Source organism: Aspergillus bombycis (genome assembly GCF_001792695.1).
Source record: "Aspergillus bombycis strain NRRL26010 chromosome Unknown contig00042, whole genome shotgun sequence".
Taxonomy (NCBI): Eukaryota; Fungi; Ascomycota; class Eurotiomycetes; order Eurotiales; family Aspergillaceae; genus Aspergillus; species Aspergillus bombycis.
In genome coordinates, this window is record NW_019170044.1 from 138,536 (window position 1) to 154,610 (window position 16,075).

Below are 16,075 nucleotides of genomic sequence, written 5' to 3' on the forward strand. Positions count from 1 at the left end.
GGGATATGGACCTGGTTCCGGCGTCGGAGCTTAGCGATTGCTGTGCGCAGATAATGTAGTTAATGCGGTCAAATTGAATATAAGCGATTCATTTATTGAGAAGCAGAGGGGCTAGACGATGTCGAACTGGGCGGCGTAGACATGTTTGCCGTGCCCAGGGCTGGGCTGCGGCGGGGGCGCTTAAGGCTCTCCAGAGTCACGCCGTTGCCGAGCTTCGTCAAGCCGACAACAGGGGGATCGCCCTTCTTGCAGAACTCCCAGAGGCCTAGACCGGATTGCGTTGTTAGCATGGAACCGTTACCAGCGTAGCTGTAGAGCGAGAGCTCTGCTTACCAGGCAACTTGTGGCCAGCCAATCTGAAAGCCTCCCTTGCGACCTTCTCGTGAATATCGCCCTTCAGTTCAAACACGATTCTGCTGACACCGACCTTGGCCGTCCAGTAGTCGAACTTTCCCTTACCCTTACCCATACGCTGTTCGTTACCCTTGGTATACACACCGATGTTGGCGCTCACACGCTTGTAGAGCGTATAGTTCATTCCTCTTAACCGTCTCTTAATGGTTTCCTCCGCGATCTTGAGCGACGAAGCCGGCAGTCGGCGGTCATGGTCCTTCATACGCAAGCCGTAGTCGCCCCAGACGACAGTTGTACCGCGAGAAGAACCGCCAGTCGCAACATGTGGGCGACCCTTGGGGGACTTCGACGTTTCCATGAACTTGGGAGTAAGCCAGTCAAGAGCCGGGGAGGTCGTAGAGAAGCATCGTGATAGCGGAGAGGCCGTAAAAGTTGTGGATAAACCTAATGTTGAGACGGTCAGCTTTCCGGCCCTGCAGAGAAAAATTCTTATGGAAAGAAATCCAACATACAGGTGGGCCGGAAAAGGGCCAATTGAGGCCCCGCGAACATCTTCATCGTGGAGGCCATGGTGAGATCTGATGCCAGGCCCTTTTCGTAGCGAATGAGCGATGTTGGATGAAGACTTCCAGACTATCGGCGTATCTGCAAGTCCGATTTTCCCCCAGTCCCAACCGGGTAAAACGAGCTGGGGCACGGACCAGGCGCGGGCTCCTTATGTAAGCCAATTAAATCACGTCGGCGACAAAGAGCTCAAGGCAGCGCGCGTCGTGTTTTCCGATCTAGTTGCCTATCATGGTCATTTAATTTAAGAGCGCTTGGTTGCTTCAATTTCGCACCTATCATCACCAATCCACCACTGGTCTGTTCATGGCATGCTTTGAAACTTTTTAAAATCATCATGCCTGCTGATATCAGGAGCTTTTTTGGCGGCAAGCCGAGTAGCAGTCAGGGCTCTAGTGCCTCTCCTGCGAAGCCGCCTGCAAAGAAAGAGGTACAGAAGGCTCTACTGCCAAATTCACCTCCCAGCCTCTGCCATTTAAGCTACATCCTTGTTGAATCGAACTAATGTGAAACTTGTCTTAGGAACCTGCTGGCAGGAAAAGGCGTAAGACGTTAAACCGTTCTACTTACTTGCGCCTTCATTAACCAGTCATGTAGGCGGGAGGAAAGTTGTGGATGACAGTGATGATGAGGACGATGTCAAAGCGACCAAGGCACCAGCCCCCAAAGCTAAAGCGCCAACAAAGCCGTATGCAATGCACAACTACCTGCTCAAAGCTACGCCTCACCTGCTGACCATCTTTATGAAGGAAACCCGAGGTGCCGCAAGGGGAGGTAACGACCACCTCGGACTACTTCGCCTCTAGCAAGAAGAAGGGAAGGCCGGCCAAAGCCAGTACTGCGGCGCCCACTAAGGAAACCCAGCTTCCCGATGACGCCATTCCTGAAGAGGCCAAAGCCAGCAAATCGCCGCGAGCGAATAAGCAGACCGAAAAGAAGGAGACCCCCAAGCGACCAACGCGCGAATCGAAGAGAAAGGCTACGACTGTCCTAGACGATGAAGACCTTGGCGGTGATGACATATTTGCAACGGAGTTTGCAAGGCCAGGGAAAGGCGATGATGAATACGTTGAGGATGAGCACAGTGAAAAGGATAGCGATTTCGAGGTACTTGCAGTGAAACCGGCCACCGCAGCTTCGAGTAGACCTGGACGTAAGAAGCCAGCCTCGAAGTTAGAGTCAGATGATGATGACGATGATGATGTGGTTATGGAGGATGCCCCAAAACAGCCGAGGAGAGCAACGAAATCGGCAGCTTCACAACCTGGAAGAAAACGGAAATCGGAAGCACTGGGTAAGGAGGAGGGCGATGAACCCCAGGAAAGCCCTAAGAAGGGTAGCTCAAATTCGAAAACATCGTCAGCAGCTCGTGCGCCTAAGAAACCAAAGGCGTCTCCTTCTAAGAAAGACCAGCCCGAAAGCAAGGAAATCCAGAACATCTTTGACAGTATCCCAACTGTCCGGCCACCCTCACCCCCACCCGAATCTGGCGACAAAAAGAAGTTTAACCCTTTCGCCGCACGAACGCGCTCTCCCGCAGCAGCCGGAACCGCTGAAATGCCTGTCGGGGCTGAAAACTGTCTTGCAGGGTTGTCTTTTGTTTTCACGGGTGTCCTTGACACTTTAGGCCGTGAAGAAGGACAGAACCTAGTGAAACAATACGGTGGCAAAGTTACTGGTGCTCCAAGTTCAAAGACAAGTTATGTTGTCCTCGGAGGTGATGCCGGTCCCAAGAAGCTTAAGACGATCAGGGATCATAACCTGAAAACAATCAATGAGGAAGGTCTCTTCGAACTCATCCGAAGACTGCCAGCCAACGGTGGTGACGGAAAAGCCGCCGAAAAGCATGAAGAAAAGAGGAAGGCAGAAGAAAAGAAAATTCGAGCCATGGCGGCTGAAATTGAACAGGAAGAGAAGCGCAAGGCGAAGGCTGCTAGTATGGCGGCAGCTAAGGCATCCGTGGGATCCCAGACGCCATCGAACTCTCAAGGTCCCAGGCCTGAGGATGAGCTCTGGACCACAAAGTACGCACCAACGTCAATGAACATGATTTGTGGCAATAAAACTTCTGTTGATAAACTTCAAAGTTGGCTTCGAGATTGGCACAAGAATGCTAAGGGGAACTTCTCGAAACCTGGTAAGGATGGTTCTGGAATTTACCGCGCAGTCATGATCCACGGCCCCCCAGGAATCGGTAAGACGACCGCAGCACATCTTGTGGCGAAGCTGGAAGGCTACGATATTGTCGAAACTAATGCCAGTGATACGAGGAGCAAGAAACTCGTTGAAACCGGTCTTTTGGGTGTCTTGGATACAACGTCCCTGCAAGGTTATTTTGCTGCTGACGGCCAAAAGGTGCACAGTGAGAGGAAGAATATGGTATTGATCATGGATGAGGTAGATGGGATGTCAGCTGGAGACCGAGGCGGTGTTGGGGCGTTGGCTGCTATTGCAAAGAAAACTCACATCCCACTCATCCTCATATGTAACGAACGCAGGCTTCCAAAAATGAAGCCCTTCGATCACGTCACGTATGAGCTACCCTTTCGACGTCCGACTGCGGAGCAGATCAGAGCCAGACTTTCCACGATCTGTTTCCGAGAGGGTCTGAAGATCCCACCCCCTGTTCTTGACAGTCTCATCGAAGGAACGCATGCCGACATTCGTCAAGTTATTAACATGCTGTCGACCGTGAAGCTGGATCAACAAAATCTGAACTTTGAGAAGGGACGGGAGATGTCCAAGGCTTGGGAAAAGCATGTGATCCTAAAGCCCTGGGATATTGTTTCCAAAATTCTCAGCGCTCAGATGTTCTCTCCAAGTTCCAAAGCAACGTTAAACGACAAGATCGAACTTTATTTCAATGATCACGAGTTCAGCTACTTGATGCTTCAAGAGAACTACTTGAGAACAAGGCCCGCCTTGTCTAATAATTATCAAGGCAAAGAGCAAAAGTTGAAGTTGCTCGAGTTGGCGGACAACGCCGCGTCAAGCATTAGTGACGGTGACCTGGTCGACAAAATGATCCATGGAACACAGCAGCAATGGAGTCTGATGCCAACCCATGCTGTCTTCAGCTTTGTTCGACCCGCCAGTTTCACTTATGGCAATATGACCGAGCGAGCTGGTTTCACTAGTTGGCTAGGTCAGAACAGCAAACAAGGTACGTATCCTTCAACCCCATATATATCTATGTTGCTAACAGAATAACTACAGGGAAACTTTGGCGTAGCACCAAAGAAATCCAGGGCCACATGCGCCTTCGTGCCTCTGGGGACCGTGACGAAATCAGACAACAGTATCTACCCCTCATCTGGGACAAGCTCGTTCGCCGGTTGATGACCGATGGAAAAGAAGGTGTTGAGGACGTCATTGATTTCATGGACAGTTATTTCCTCACCCGGGACGACTGGGATGCCCTGGTCGAGCTCGGCCTTGGCCCTATGGACCAATCGATGGTGAAGCTAGATACACAGACAAAAGCGACATTCACCCGTCTCTATAATCAGCGCTCGCATCCACTTCCATTCATGAAGGCCAGCAGCGTCGCTGCGCCAAAGAAGATGCCAAAGGAGAAGCCCGATATCGAAGATGCTATCGATGAGTCGGACGATGAAGTGCTCGAGGATGATACCAAAGAGGACGATGAAAGCGAAGAACTGGACCTGAAGAAGGACAAATATGTCCGCGTACCGAAGAAATCTGCTGCGAAGTCTGCGGCGAAATCTGGGGCGAAGGGTGGCTCAGGCAAAGGGAAGAAGGCTAAGAAGGCCGCCGACGATGATTTTATTGATGACGACGAGAAGCCGAAGAAAGGGAGAGGTCGAAAAACTAAGACTTAGCACGTTTCACTCTTTGATCGTGGACGTTTGGTGATATAGATCTCTCCTTCCTTCTGGAAACTGCAGCGGGGGGGAATGGGCAATGTCTGTAATGGGTATTAGTTAGGTACTTGTACTAGTATTATATTGAACGATGACTATGTCGAACCAAAAAGCATCATTCTGTGCCAATAATGTGGCAGTTGATCGAAATAAGCCAAACAAATAATCTACGGAGGATCGGCGGCGCATTATCTCCATCCATGTTTCTTGGCTGATCTGCGGAGATTGTCTTGGGAGAACCCGCAATTTGCTGCTCTTCCTCCGCTACTCAGCACGAAACCTCCACCAACTCCCTTCACGACCTTACTGTCTCTTTCTGATTCTATCTTCCCTTTACTCTACATCGGGCTGGTCCTGGTTGAGAACGAACCTTCATTTGATCACTCTGTTGCTGACCACGGTCAGCGCATCTATTCGCTCTCAACGCAGTAGTTAGAATCATGCCCAGACGAGTACCACCAGCGACGTCACGGTGTCTGCCTTAAATCTACGATATTCCCGATCGCTACCAAAGTTCGATATCTATAACGTCTCAACATTTGCTCATAACCGTGGGAAGATGTCTCTCCTTCACAATGAAGAGTATGTCTAGTGGTGTGCACCTCGCAACTGCTCCCGCCACTTTCCCCGCGATCGCCCTTCCGACTATGAATCCAGTGCTAAAAGAATGGTAGTTTTACGATATGGCAACTGCGCACCTCTTATCTGTCCACGATAAAAGACGGAATAGGCGACAGACTCATCAACGTGAACAACTCGGTGCTCAATACTCCTGGATTTCGCGCGGCGGGCTGGTCATCAGCTTCCACAAACCCCAGCGCACAAAGCGTAGCAGCCCATATTCGTCGGACATATTCCCCACCGATTCCCACCACCGCTGCGGTTACCTCGGAGTATTATCAACTGGGTGTTTCCAGGGATGCGAACGAAGCCCAGAGACTTGGTTTGGGGGAGGATGGTGAGGAAGATGAAGGGGGCATGGTGACGGGCAAAAGCTCTACGGAGGTGATAGGACGCCGACCTCATGGACGCGCTGGGAAAAGAACTCATCGAAAGGAGCGGCAGCAAAACGATTCTTATAAACAAAGAGATGCGGAAGAGGATGACAGCAGTGATCTGAGTGATGAGAGCGACGATGATGTGGATAGTCAAAGGTTGGTCGATGCTAGTGATTTGAAGGCTTTCTATTCTCAGACTGCATTCCAGTGCTAATCCGTTGTAGAGCCTCCCAACAGATCAAATTTCCTAAACTGCCAATACGGACACGAGCCGGGTCCTCTCCAATACGGTCCATAGATCGTCAAGAAGGTCCACAAGTTATGGTCACTTCTCCTTCTCACCCCACAATGGGCATGCATTACCGCACGGGATCGCTAGGAACCGCTGTCAGTGTGAACGAGCGGCCACGGCGAGATACAACTACTACCGCCAGCAGCGACATGTCGTCAGACAATGAAATGGGCTCCCTGGCCTCACGGAAGCAGATTCAGTTTTCTGGTCAGGATCAGGTTATAGAGTTGGCTAGTCACAGGCGCAGGGGAGCGGGAAATAGGGATCTTGGAGGACTAGATGAGCATCCAGAGGATTCAGGAGCTGAGTCCGAGGACTCGGCACTTTCGTCGGACTTCGATGCCACGGCTGGTTCTGCATCACTCCTGGTAGGCGTCGGTATCACTGGCAGCTTGAATTCATCGTCACCTATGATGATGCACAAGTTGCCGAATGGAACAGGATCTCAAACGGCATCTCCTAGGAAGGCCAAAACACCGGCCCCCGAATTGCAAGATTTGCCTCCGCCGCGGCCTATTAGCACAGTACAACCTGTTAGTCTGCTGTCGAAGGCACTCAACGCGCGCAAACGCGCCCCGACCAATCCAGTCGAGAAATTTGCGGTGCTCTCGGGTAAAGGTCTTAACGATGCATTGAATATCAAGTTATACCTACCGTTTTCTTCTGACCCAGACGAGCCGATCGACCTTCCTATTGCCCGGGAATCTAAACTCGCGGAGCAACCAGCCCCCGTCACTGTTGTTGAGGCGATCGGTTTAGCGCTCTGGCGATACTCGGAAGAAGGTCGCCAACCCGCCATTGAACGTAACAAATTGACGGTTAACCGGTGGGCGCTTCGAATGGTGGAGGACGGTGAAGTGGAATACGACTTTCCCGCTTTAGGACGAGCGTCACATATTACGGATTTTACGTCGAATAACAATCGAGCAGCTGGGGCACGCGGTCGAGGCAGAGGGAAACAGTATGATGAATTTGCCCTGGTGGAAGCCTCCGATAGTGAGTTTGAAGAGAATGAGCGCCAGTTCCCAATGGAGAGCCAAGCAGTTGCTCCTGAAGACACCAATGATGCAGCTTCCGCTCTCAATGTTCCCTCCCCCCAACCAGCTTCTCAAAACAAAGCGCCCCGGCTCAATCCGATCTTAGGGCAACCGTTTTCGTCGGCCCTGAATGACAATACGCTCACACCGGCCGATCGGCCTGCGGTGCCAACGTCGCATGCCACGCCGCGCCTGGGGGTCTCAAAGACCCTGAAGATCCGGTTTGTCAATATCGAGGGCTCTACGCAGGCCACTACTCTCAACACGTCCACCGACAGCTACATCGCGGAGATCTTGGATTCGGTCTGTAAACGCTGGGGCTTGGATAAGGGAAATTACCTCCTGAAGGTGATGGGATCCAATACGATTGCACCCTTAGACCGCACCGTCGAAGCCCTGGGAAACCTTACCGAGCTGGATCTCGTGCGTCGGCGCTTCGGGCCGCAGTCTTTGACTGGCTCTCCGGGCAGCTCTTCGCCCAATGCACCGCTTCAAATTGACAGCGGCACCGTGCCGTCGAGCAAGAAAGGGAAGAAGGGTGGACCGCGTATGTTACATCCGCTGGCGCAGCAGCAGGACCTCATTGGGGGCTACTACCGTCGGTACCACGTGTTCCGCAAGCAATCCATGTCTTTCACCGCCTCGAACCACAAGATCCTCACGTTTGACAATGACTACATGCATATTATGCCGGGGGATACTGCGAAGACGGGATCGGACACCAAGACCCGGTCGATTAGTTTCAACGACGTTGTTGGATGCAAGGTGAGCCGTCGCCATCCCAAGAACTTCCGGGTGGTCGTGCTTCGCGGCAACGATGCGAACGAGCAGAAGCGATATGACTTTGAGGCGCGGAACGCACTGGAAGCCGTGGAGATTGTGGATGAGATTAAGAAGAACATGGCGCATTATCGGATTTAGCCTATTTTCCCACTTCGATTGGGGGCCTCTTGAGGGCGATGTCGAGACGATTGATATTGTGACACGATATATCATGTGCTGCATAGGGACAGGCAATACCCCAGACACGATCCAAGGCCAGACCTGACCGGCGTAACCTTTCGTAGCTCCTTCAGAAGGAATACCATACCCCGCTTGTGAAAGAGCGACATTCAATATTATGTATTTTGTCCATATCTGGCTTCTTTCGTTTGCAGACACTTGTTACGGGCTACTTAGTTTGACACTACGCAAGCTCCGACGAACCTTAGTACTGCTACGTATAGCACGACCAGTAGGTAATTTGAGGCAACGGCCGAGAAGGGAAATCTCCGAAAAGCGAGCGGGGCGTTCCGCTGATCCACTTGTCCGTGAATGATGAGGTCACGATGCAGGACTAGTCCCATCTGGTTAGTACTTCCTGAACGGTGCCCAATTTGTTCGTCGCCGATGGACGGGCACGCGGTTCTACGTATACTAGTATAGTATGGAGGAGGATATGGTCTGACCATGAATTAGGTATCCAACACGATGGGCAGTTCTCTGCCGCGTCGTGGGTTTGATACGACACTGGTCGACTTACGAGGAGGAGGTACTAGTATTATACTCTGCACTCTGTCCAAGCGCTCCATCGGGTACGAGAAAAGTGGTGATCTCATAGGGCCGGGGAGCGGAAAGCTTGAGGGTCTCTCTTATCCACCGTGATCTTGATGATTCATGATCTCTGGTTATCGATGATTCTCCGTCTCTGATTTTGACTTCCGTTCATGGGAAATGGATATGAATGACCCCCCAACAAAGGGAACGCAGCGTTCATTGGATCTCTTCCGAGTGGTCAACCCCGGGTGTCGTGATTCTCGACGACTAATGCAACACAGTTTTTGGGGATGGTTGATGAAACATCCGTCTACTGAGAGGGGTTTCTTTTCCTGTCCGTTCTTCTTATTTTAAACTCCGCTTTTCGAGTTGGATAAAAAGCAAAAAAGCGGGGCTGATCTGAGATTTGCTTTTCTCATCGTTAAAGAGGTGATTGTGTGTGGGAGGGGTTTCCATGCATCACTCATGTTAGTCAAAAAACAAAAAAAAAGAAGAGAAAAGAAAAGGAAAAGCATTGATCGCCAGATGTATGTAAGATGATACGGATTAGGTATAGAGAGACAAGCAAGAGACGTAGAGTGAGAAGAGAGAGAGAGAGAGAGAGAGAGAAGAGAGGAGACCAGATGCTACTACTACTAGTAGGAGTAGACAAGTTCACTTCCGATAAATTAAAATCGCCTCCCCCCCCGCGCTTTGCTCTTCTGGGTCAATTTTGCTCTCCGCCCAAACAACCAAACTAAATTAACTGCATCTCGAATCATTTACTCTTCCTCTTTTCCCCTACGGAACGTTGACGTTTCAATTTCCCCTCCCTCGATTCTCGTGTCTTGGCTGAAAGTTTCACCGGGTTGGAACGATAAGAAGCAAATCAAACCAACACCGAACGACGACGAAACGCAACCACTAGAACCGTTTGACACCAATTCGTCTCGAAATCTGTTTGGATTCCCAGTGCAAGCTTGGGGGTTGACCGCTTCTCGGTAGCTACGGCCAAGTTCCCTCCCCCCCCCCCGTGATATCCGCAGCTCGGAACCCGTACAAAAAAACAGAGGCGTAACGTTTCGTTGCTGGCGGCTTTTCCCCTCCTTCGCAAGGAAGCCAAAAAATAAAAAATTAAGAAAAATAAGGGAAGGTCGAAAGAGGGGTTGAGCTTGTCTTTTGAACCCTCTTTGTCCTTTTACCCATTTTGCGTGAATCTCACCAAAAACCCCATCGAAATTTTTGGGGTTTCATTTTGATTCTTTTTTTTTCTTGAACTCTTTGCCTCAATTTGTTTTTTCTTTTACCTGATCTCACAGTCAGGTCATAATTTTATTTTTATTTTTTTATTTTTATTTTAGTTCTCCATGCCGAGCTTAGGAGGCTTATTGAAGAAGCGGCGGACCAAGGATTCGCAGACCCTCAGCAAAGAGCTTGAAGCCGGTTCGTCACCCACCGCGGCCCAGACGCAGACGTCACCAAACCAGCATCACCACAGCCACCAATCCCATCCCACTACTACTGCCGCTTCCCCCGACGCTGCTTATACCTCTGCGCAACCTCACCAATCGTCCCACGATCATCACAATCGCTCTTCAGGCACTAATCGAAGCCACCCCGAGGGTCAACCATCCTCCATGCAATCCGCCGTGACGCAATCTCCCTCGGCCCACCATCACCATGGTCACCACCACACCAACTCGCATAATGTCGCCAGTATACAGAACATAATTCACTCGTCCCATCAGAGCGGCCAGTCGGTCGGCGGCGGTTCTCAACAATCGCAGACCCGAACCACCAAGGGCAAGTACTCTCTCGAGGATTTCAGTCTCCAGCGCACGTTGGGCACCGGTAGCTTTGGTCGAGTCCATCTGGTGCAGTCGAAGCACAACCACCGCTTCTATGCCATCAAAGTCTTGAAGAAGGCCCAGGTGGTCAAGATGAAGCAGATCGAGCACACTAATGACGAACGACGAATGCTCAATCGCGTCAGGCATCCGTTCTTGATCACCTTGTGGGGCACATGGCAGGATTCGCGCAATCTGTACATGGTCATGGACTTTGTCGAGGGAGGTGAACTCTTCAGTCTGCTTCGCAAGTCTCAGGTGGGTGATCCTCCCCGTCTTCGTTGCTCCAGCATGTGCGCTGATCCGCGGGGTCCCCGTCTAGCGATTCCCTAATCCCGTGGCCAAGTTCTACGCCGCGGAAGTCACTCTTGCGCTGGAATACCTGCACACTCACCAGATTATCTATCGAGACCTGAAGCCGGAGAACTTACTTCTCGACCGGCATGGCCACCTGAAGATCACCGACTTTGGTTTTGCAAAGGAAGTGCCTGACATCACCTGGACCCTGTGTGGCACACCCGATTATTTGGCTCCCGAAGTTGTTTCTTCCAAGGGTTACAACAAGTCGGTGGACTGGTAAGTCTTCCTTTCCGATCCCCTGTTGGGAGCCCGCCTAGAGGGAGCCACGCTGACATGGTTAAAGGTGGTCCCTTGGAATCCTGATCTTCGAAATGCTGTGTGGCTTCACACCCTTCTGGGACAGCGGATCGCCGGTCAAGATCTATGAGAACATTCTCCGGGGTCGGGTAAAATACCCACCGTACCTACACCCAGATGCTGTGGATCTACTTTCGCAACTGATCACGGCAGACCTCACCAAGCGGCTGGGTAACTTACACGGTGGTCCGGAAGACGTCAAGAATCATCCGTGGTTCGCCGAGGTCACCTGGGACCGGCTGGCCAGGAAAGACATCGATGCTCCCTATGTACCACCGATCCGGGGAGGACAAGGTGATGCAAGCCAGTATGACCGCTATCCGGAAGAACAGGAAGCCTACGGTCAAGGCGGTGAAGACCTGTATGTGCCACCTGCTCGGTGTATTTATTCCGCATTACTGACGATCCCAATTTAATCTAGTCACGGCCATTTGTTCCCCGACTTCTAACTTTTCTACGAGTCATGATGAAATGATCATTTCACCATAGCTGTCTAGAGTAAAGGCAATGCACGACCTCGCCGCAAAGACGCGGGGGTGACGCCTTATCTTATCGCCCTGTTGACTGGGCCACAGAAATAGCAGCAGTGAAAAAACAACCATGCTATTACCCTTACACATTGTCTTCTCGATCGGTTCGATTGTCTGGATGATCGCTGGCCGACTTGACCTTTGGATTTCTCTGTTTCATCGTTTTTAGGAGCATCTACCTTTGTATATCTGGCGCGGGCTTCCCGCGCTTCCGCATTCCACGTACCTCGGCCTCCATGGATATGGATCGCTTTCACGAGCATCGAGGCAACTGAATCTCCAGTACTTGTGTTTGGTTATGAATAAGGATCAGGTGCTTTCGGGGTTGGTTCTACTCCGGGGTCTTCCGCCGAGTCGATCGTTGGCATCGACTGGACTGTTTTGTTTCTCGTGTCATGGTTTGATAATAGTTGCAAGTATTGGGATGCTACTTAGTTGCTTCGTTCAGTTCTTTTTTTTGGAGACCTGTATAATGTACATATCTTTCCAATGCAATAAAAGTAGGCTATGGATCGGTGCATACCGCATCTACCAGTATACTCCAGACAGGCTACCTGTGGACGCCTGTCTGCCACCACGGATCCGCTGCCGTTGCCGCCCAACTCGTCGGATAGGGGACTCCTAATCTACCACAAAACGTGCGCCGGTATCGTACACCATTCCAACAATACATCCCCCAAATCATGAAAGGAGAGAAAGGGTGACAAGAAAATTTGCGGGAGACCTAGGCTGCTGTCCATAACAAAAACTGGAGAAATCGATCGCGCTTCCGACGACCATCTATAGAATGCTTCCATTTTCCTAGAAACTCCGACGCTAAGTTACAGACCGGTGTCGGTAGGGGTGGCCATCATGGCGAGGTTCTCAGCACCGCCGAGACGCTTGCTTTCGCGGGAGACACGGGAGACGTAGGTACGGCTGGCGGTGTTCCAGAAGGAGATGTACTTCTCCATGCACTGAGAGAGGCAGGTCTCTTCCTTGGAGGTGATGGAGGAGCCGGGGGCGGGAATGCAGGCGTCGAAGCAGTGCTCATTCACTTTCTATACTGTTGTCAGAAACTAGACGCTGGCCGCAAGGACAATGTGGGCATACTCCGATCAGATTCCGAGCATTGGCCATGGCAGCCTCTTGCTGGAGCTGCTTGATGATGGCAGTCTTGACCTCCTGGGGGTTGCCAGAAGCATTGTTGGAGCCGGAACCGAAGAGGGCCATGGTGGTGATGGGTAGAGATGTGAGACGAAGGGAAGAGTGGCGGAATTAAAACGTTTGGCAGGACAGGTAAATCAGCGATACAGTAAATGTTGAGGTCACGGGCCGGCCACAGGATCTGAACCTCAAAGTCCGCGGGCGATATCCGACCTGTGGCTGGTGCACGTCCGTCCGGGGGCTGACTGCGCCACAGTTGCGATGTGGACACTTGTTTGCATGTTTACTGACGTCGATCTCTGACCAGTCTACATTGTATTCCTTTCTGACAGTTTGCTTCGGCACCGCTCTTCTTCCATTCCGTTCTTCACTCCTTCGTTCTCTTTTTGACATTCCTCCCTATTATTCTCCGGTCGTCGACCTACCGTTCGATTGACCTTGTCCTCCGTCTCCTGCAATTGCGCTCGGAGCTTGTGTATGTCCCGGTGACATTGAACTACGCCTTGCTGGTGGAGAGCAACCCAATTTTGTTAGCTGCAGTCTGTCGTTCATAACTATCAGAATCTACCTGCTTTCACGGTCGTTTGTCTCTGCAACCTGTTCTAGCCCATTATCAATTCCTGCCTCACAATGCTGCTCCCGCGGCTTTCTTCTCTCCTGTGTCTTGCCGGCCTGGCGACTATGCCAGTGGCCAATGCTTACGACGGTGACGAGAACATCAAGAGCATCCCAGTACGCCCGCACACCCACTCGACCGTATGACGATCGCGCACTAACTAACCGGGTTAATAGCTTCGCACTCACAGTCTCGCTCCGGTGGGTTCCATCCTATAAATCATTCACAGCAACTTCGACTAGGTCGATCTCCGCGCTCTAGACACAGCCCTGTTAACGTAATGACAGCCCTACCTGGATTCAGACTTCCAAAGCCGCTGGTTCGATTTTGGTGGTGACACGATAATCCGCGCAGACAAGTACTCAACCCCACCCCCACTGCGGTCTCAGAGGAGCCAGGGCTGAACAATGGCAGATACATCCGTCTTACGGCCGATCGACCCTCGCAGCAGGGATGGATCTTCTCCCGGGTTCCCCTTACTGCGACCAACTGGGAGGTCAGTTCATGCCGTCGGCTATCATGATCGAGAATCGGTTCTGACAAGTGTGTAGATCGAGCTCGAATTCAAGCTTCATGGAAATGGTAATCTGCACGGCGATGGCTTTGCCATGTGGCTCACCAAGCAGCGCGCCACGCAGGGTCCCGTTTTTGGATCAACGGATAACTTCGAGGGTCTCGGTATCTTCTTCGACACCTACAAGAATAACCGTCCCGGCACCTCGTTCCCTTACGTGATGGCTATGATGGGCGACGGACAAACTAGCTACGACCAGGCGCATGACGGCAAGGCCAATGAATTGGCTGGTTGTTCCGTAAGTGATTAAGACCAGAATCACGCAGATGTGTGCTAATAAGATTAGGCCCGTGGTCTGCGAGGCGCTTCGATCCCCACCAAGGCCCGTTTGACGTACTTTCAGGACAAGTCGTTGACTCTCGACTTGCAGTACAAGTCTGAGGACAGCTGGACCAACTGCTTCACCCTGACCGCACCCGAGACTAACATCGCTATCCCGTCCGTCGCGTACCTGGGCTTCTCGGGCGAGACCGGTGAACTGAGCGACAACCAGGACATCGTCTCGGTGAAATCACAGAACCTTTACAGCGTTGGACCTTCCAGCCGCTCTAGCCGTGGACCCAACACAGACAGCGGTCGCGTGAAGAAGACCAAGAAGAGAAAGGGAAGCTGGAGCGGGTTCCTGTTCAAGACTGTTCTGTTCATTGCTGCTGTTGTGGGCTGCTACTTTGGGTTCACCGTCTACCGGAACAAGCAGAGATACTCGAGGTTCTAAGAGGTGGTGAGGGAAGATATTCAGGAAAAAGAAAGAAAACCCCCCCAAAAAAATTTGAGTATGGTGTTCTGTTTCTACGTGATTGCATAGCCGTGTTGTTACTTGGAGATTCCAATATATTGTGACGAACAAAAGTTTCACGAGTCCTACCGTTGATGAAGTATGCGAATTTGGAGCTTGATATCAGTTCAATGCCAGTTATGCGTTGTCATGAATGCCATGAACAGGCGCAACCTGAATAGTAGTAGTAAGGTCCAAAGACATGCGTCCAATTCTCAATCAGGGTATCACATATAAACACAGAACGCCATCATAATGCAAGTCTTAACACCAATCAAGACAGCAACACCAGCTCACGACTGCTTTTCCTTCACCTCACTCCATAGACGATCAATGATCTGAAAAACCTCAGTAACACTGCGCATAACCACCTCGTCAATGCCCAAAGCCCCGTACCGATGCTGAATCTTATCGGGATGCCATCTCACCCGCTCAGCCTTCAAAACCGCCAACAGATCCTCCCCCGGTGCATGGCGCATAAACTCCTCAACCGTCTCCCTACTTACATCCGCTCTCTTCCCGGACTCAACCGGCCAGAAGATCAAATTCCTCAGCCTAGTCCCCTCCCCGCCACCACCACCACCGCCAGTATCCCTAACCTGCTCAACCGTCCGATCAACCTCCCCCCAGGACCGGACATACTCCTCCCAAATGCGCCCCCAAGCCTTAACCCTCCGTCTCTCCTTCCCCCGCCGCAAGCTCTCCTCCATCGCTCTCTCAAACCGCATCTTCTCTCGAACATCCTCCTCCCTCCTCTCCTCCCGTCTCTTCTGCCTCGCCTTCTCCGCCCTCAACCGCTCCTGCTCAGCAAGCATCCCCTCCCTGGTGCGCTCCCACATCTTCGTCCGCACATAACTGGCATATTCCTCCTCATCCATCTGCTCCAGCTCCCCATTAGGGCCCCTGGGTACATTCGGCACCGCATAATTATGAATCGGCTGTCCATACACCGATTCCCAATACGCGGCGCCTTCGTCGTCGCCCAGCGCATCGAACAGAGATTCCCGGAAGGCTGCGTCGGCGTTGAGGCCTGGTTGCTGTTCGTGGTCGGGGGAAGCCGAGCGCCGGCGATGATGGCGTCTGGATCGGTGGCGGTGGGAGGTGTGTCTGTGATGGTGGTGGGAGGAGCTGGATTCGTCTCGTCGCGAACTGCACTTGGCTTTTGACGATTTGAAGCGGAATTTGCCTGGTTTGGGTTGCTTGTCGGGTTGTGGTTCTGGGGGGTCCATTGTGTGAATTTTTTTTGAGGGTGTATGGTGGTGAGGATTCGTTTATGGCATGGTTCT

The 16,075-nt window shown here is 51.7% G+C and overlaps 8 protein-coding genes across 8 annotated transcripts; 5 read left to right on the top strand and 3 right to left on the bottom strand.

Annotated features, from left to right (window-relative positions):
• Positions 1-92: 92 nt before the first annotated feature.
• Positions 93-924, bottom strand: ABOM_006346 (mitochondrial 54S ribosomal protein uL16m; the record flags this gene model as incomplete). Its single annotated transcript, XM_022533475.1, has 3 exons — positions 93-265; positions 334-798; positions 867-924. The coding sequence occupies 3 exons, from the start codon at positions 922-924 to the stop codon at positions 93-95; spliced, it is 696 nt and encodes a 231-aa protein (XP_022389136.1).
• Positions 925-1,255: 331 nt separating this feature from the next.
• Positions 1,256-4,760, top strand: ABOM_006347 (replication factor C subunit 1; the record flags this gene model as incomplete). The annotated part of the gene is made up of 5 exons (XM_022533476.1): positions 1,256-1,348; positions 1,441-1,462; positions 1,516-1,606; positions 1,668-4,081; positions 4,135-4,760. 5 exons carry the CDS (start codon positions 1,256-1,258, stop codon positions 4,758-4,760), a joined length of 3,246 nt encoding a protein of 1,081 aa, XP_022389137.1.
• Positions 4,761-5,361: 601 nt separating this feature from the next.
• ABOM_006348 (stress activated MAP kinase interacting protein) lies at positions 5,362-6,014 on the top strand (the record flags this gene model as incomplete). Its single annotated transcript, XM_022533477.1, has 2 exons — positions 5,362-5,384; positions 5,477-6,014. 2 exons carry the CDS (start codon positions 5,362-5,364, stop codon positions 6,012-6,014), a joined length of 561 nt encoding a protein of 186 aa, XP_022389132.1.
• A 134-nt stretch (positions 6,015-6,148) lies between these two features.
• On the top strand, positions 6,149-8,050 carry ABOM_006349 (Sin1 family protein; the record flags this gene model as incomplete). The annotated part of the gene is made up of 1 exon (XM_022533478.1): positions 6,149-8,050. The coding sequence occupies one exon, from the start codon at positions 6,149-6,151 to the stop codon at positions 8,048-8,050; it is 1,902 nt and encodes a 633-aa protein (XP_022389133.1).
• A 1,961-nt stretch (positions 8,051-10,011) lies between these two features.
• On the top strand, positions 10,012-11,597 carry pkaC (cAMP-dependent protein kinase catalytic subunit pkaC; the record flags this gene model as incomplete). Its single annotated transcript, XM_022533479.1, has 4 exons — positions 10,012-10,749; positions 10,814-11,067; positions 11,135-11,509; positions 11,570-11,597. 4 exons carry the CDS (start codon positions 10,012-10,014, stop codon positions 11,595-11,597), a joined length of 1,395 nt encoding a protein of 464 aa, XP_022389189.1.
• A 902-nt stretch (positions 11,598-12,499) lies between these two features.
• On the bottom strand, positions 12,500-12,890 carry tim13 (protein translocase subunit TIM13; the record flags this gene model as incomplete). The annotated part of the gene is made up of 2 exons (XM_022533480.1): positions 12,500-12,718; positions 12,771-12,890. The coding sequence occupies 2 exons, from the start codon at positions 12,888-12,890 to the stop codon at positions 12,500-12,502; spliced, it is 339 nt and encodes a 112-aa protein (XP_022389188.1).
• Positions 12,891-13,454: 564 nt separating this feature from the next.
• On the top strand, positions 13,455-14,729 carry ABOM_006352 (legume-like lectin family protein; the record flags this gene model as incomplete). The annotated part of the gene is made up of 6 exons (XM_022533481.1): positions 13,455-13,556; positions 13,617-13,640; positions 13,728-13,798; positions 13,855-13,936; positions 13,992-14,252; positions 14,301-14,729. 6 exons carry the CDS (start codon positions 13,455-13,457, stop codon positions 14,727-14,729), a joined length of 969 nt encoding a protein of 322 aa, XP_022389191.1.
• Positions 14,730-15,082: 353 nt separating this feature from the next.
• On the bottom strand, positions 15,083-16,018 carry ABOM_006353 (uncharacterized protein; the record flags this gene model as incomplete). The annotated part of the gene is made up of 1 exon (XM_022533482.1): positions 15,083-16,018. One exon carries the CDS (start codon positions 16,016-16,018, stop codon positions 15,083-15,085), a length of 936 nt encoding a protein of 311 aa, XP_022389190.1.
• Between the last annotated feature and the right edge of the window lie 57 nt (positions 16,019-16,075).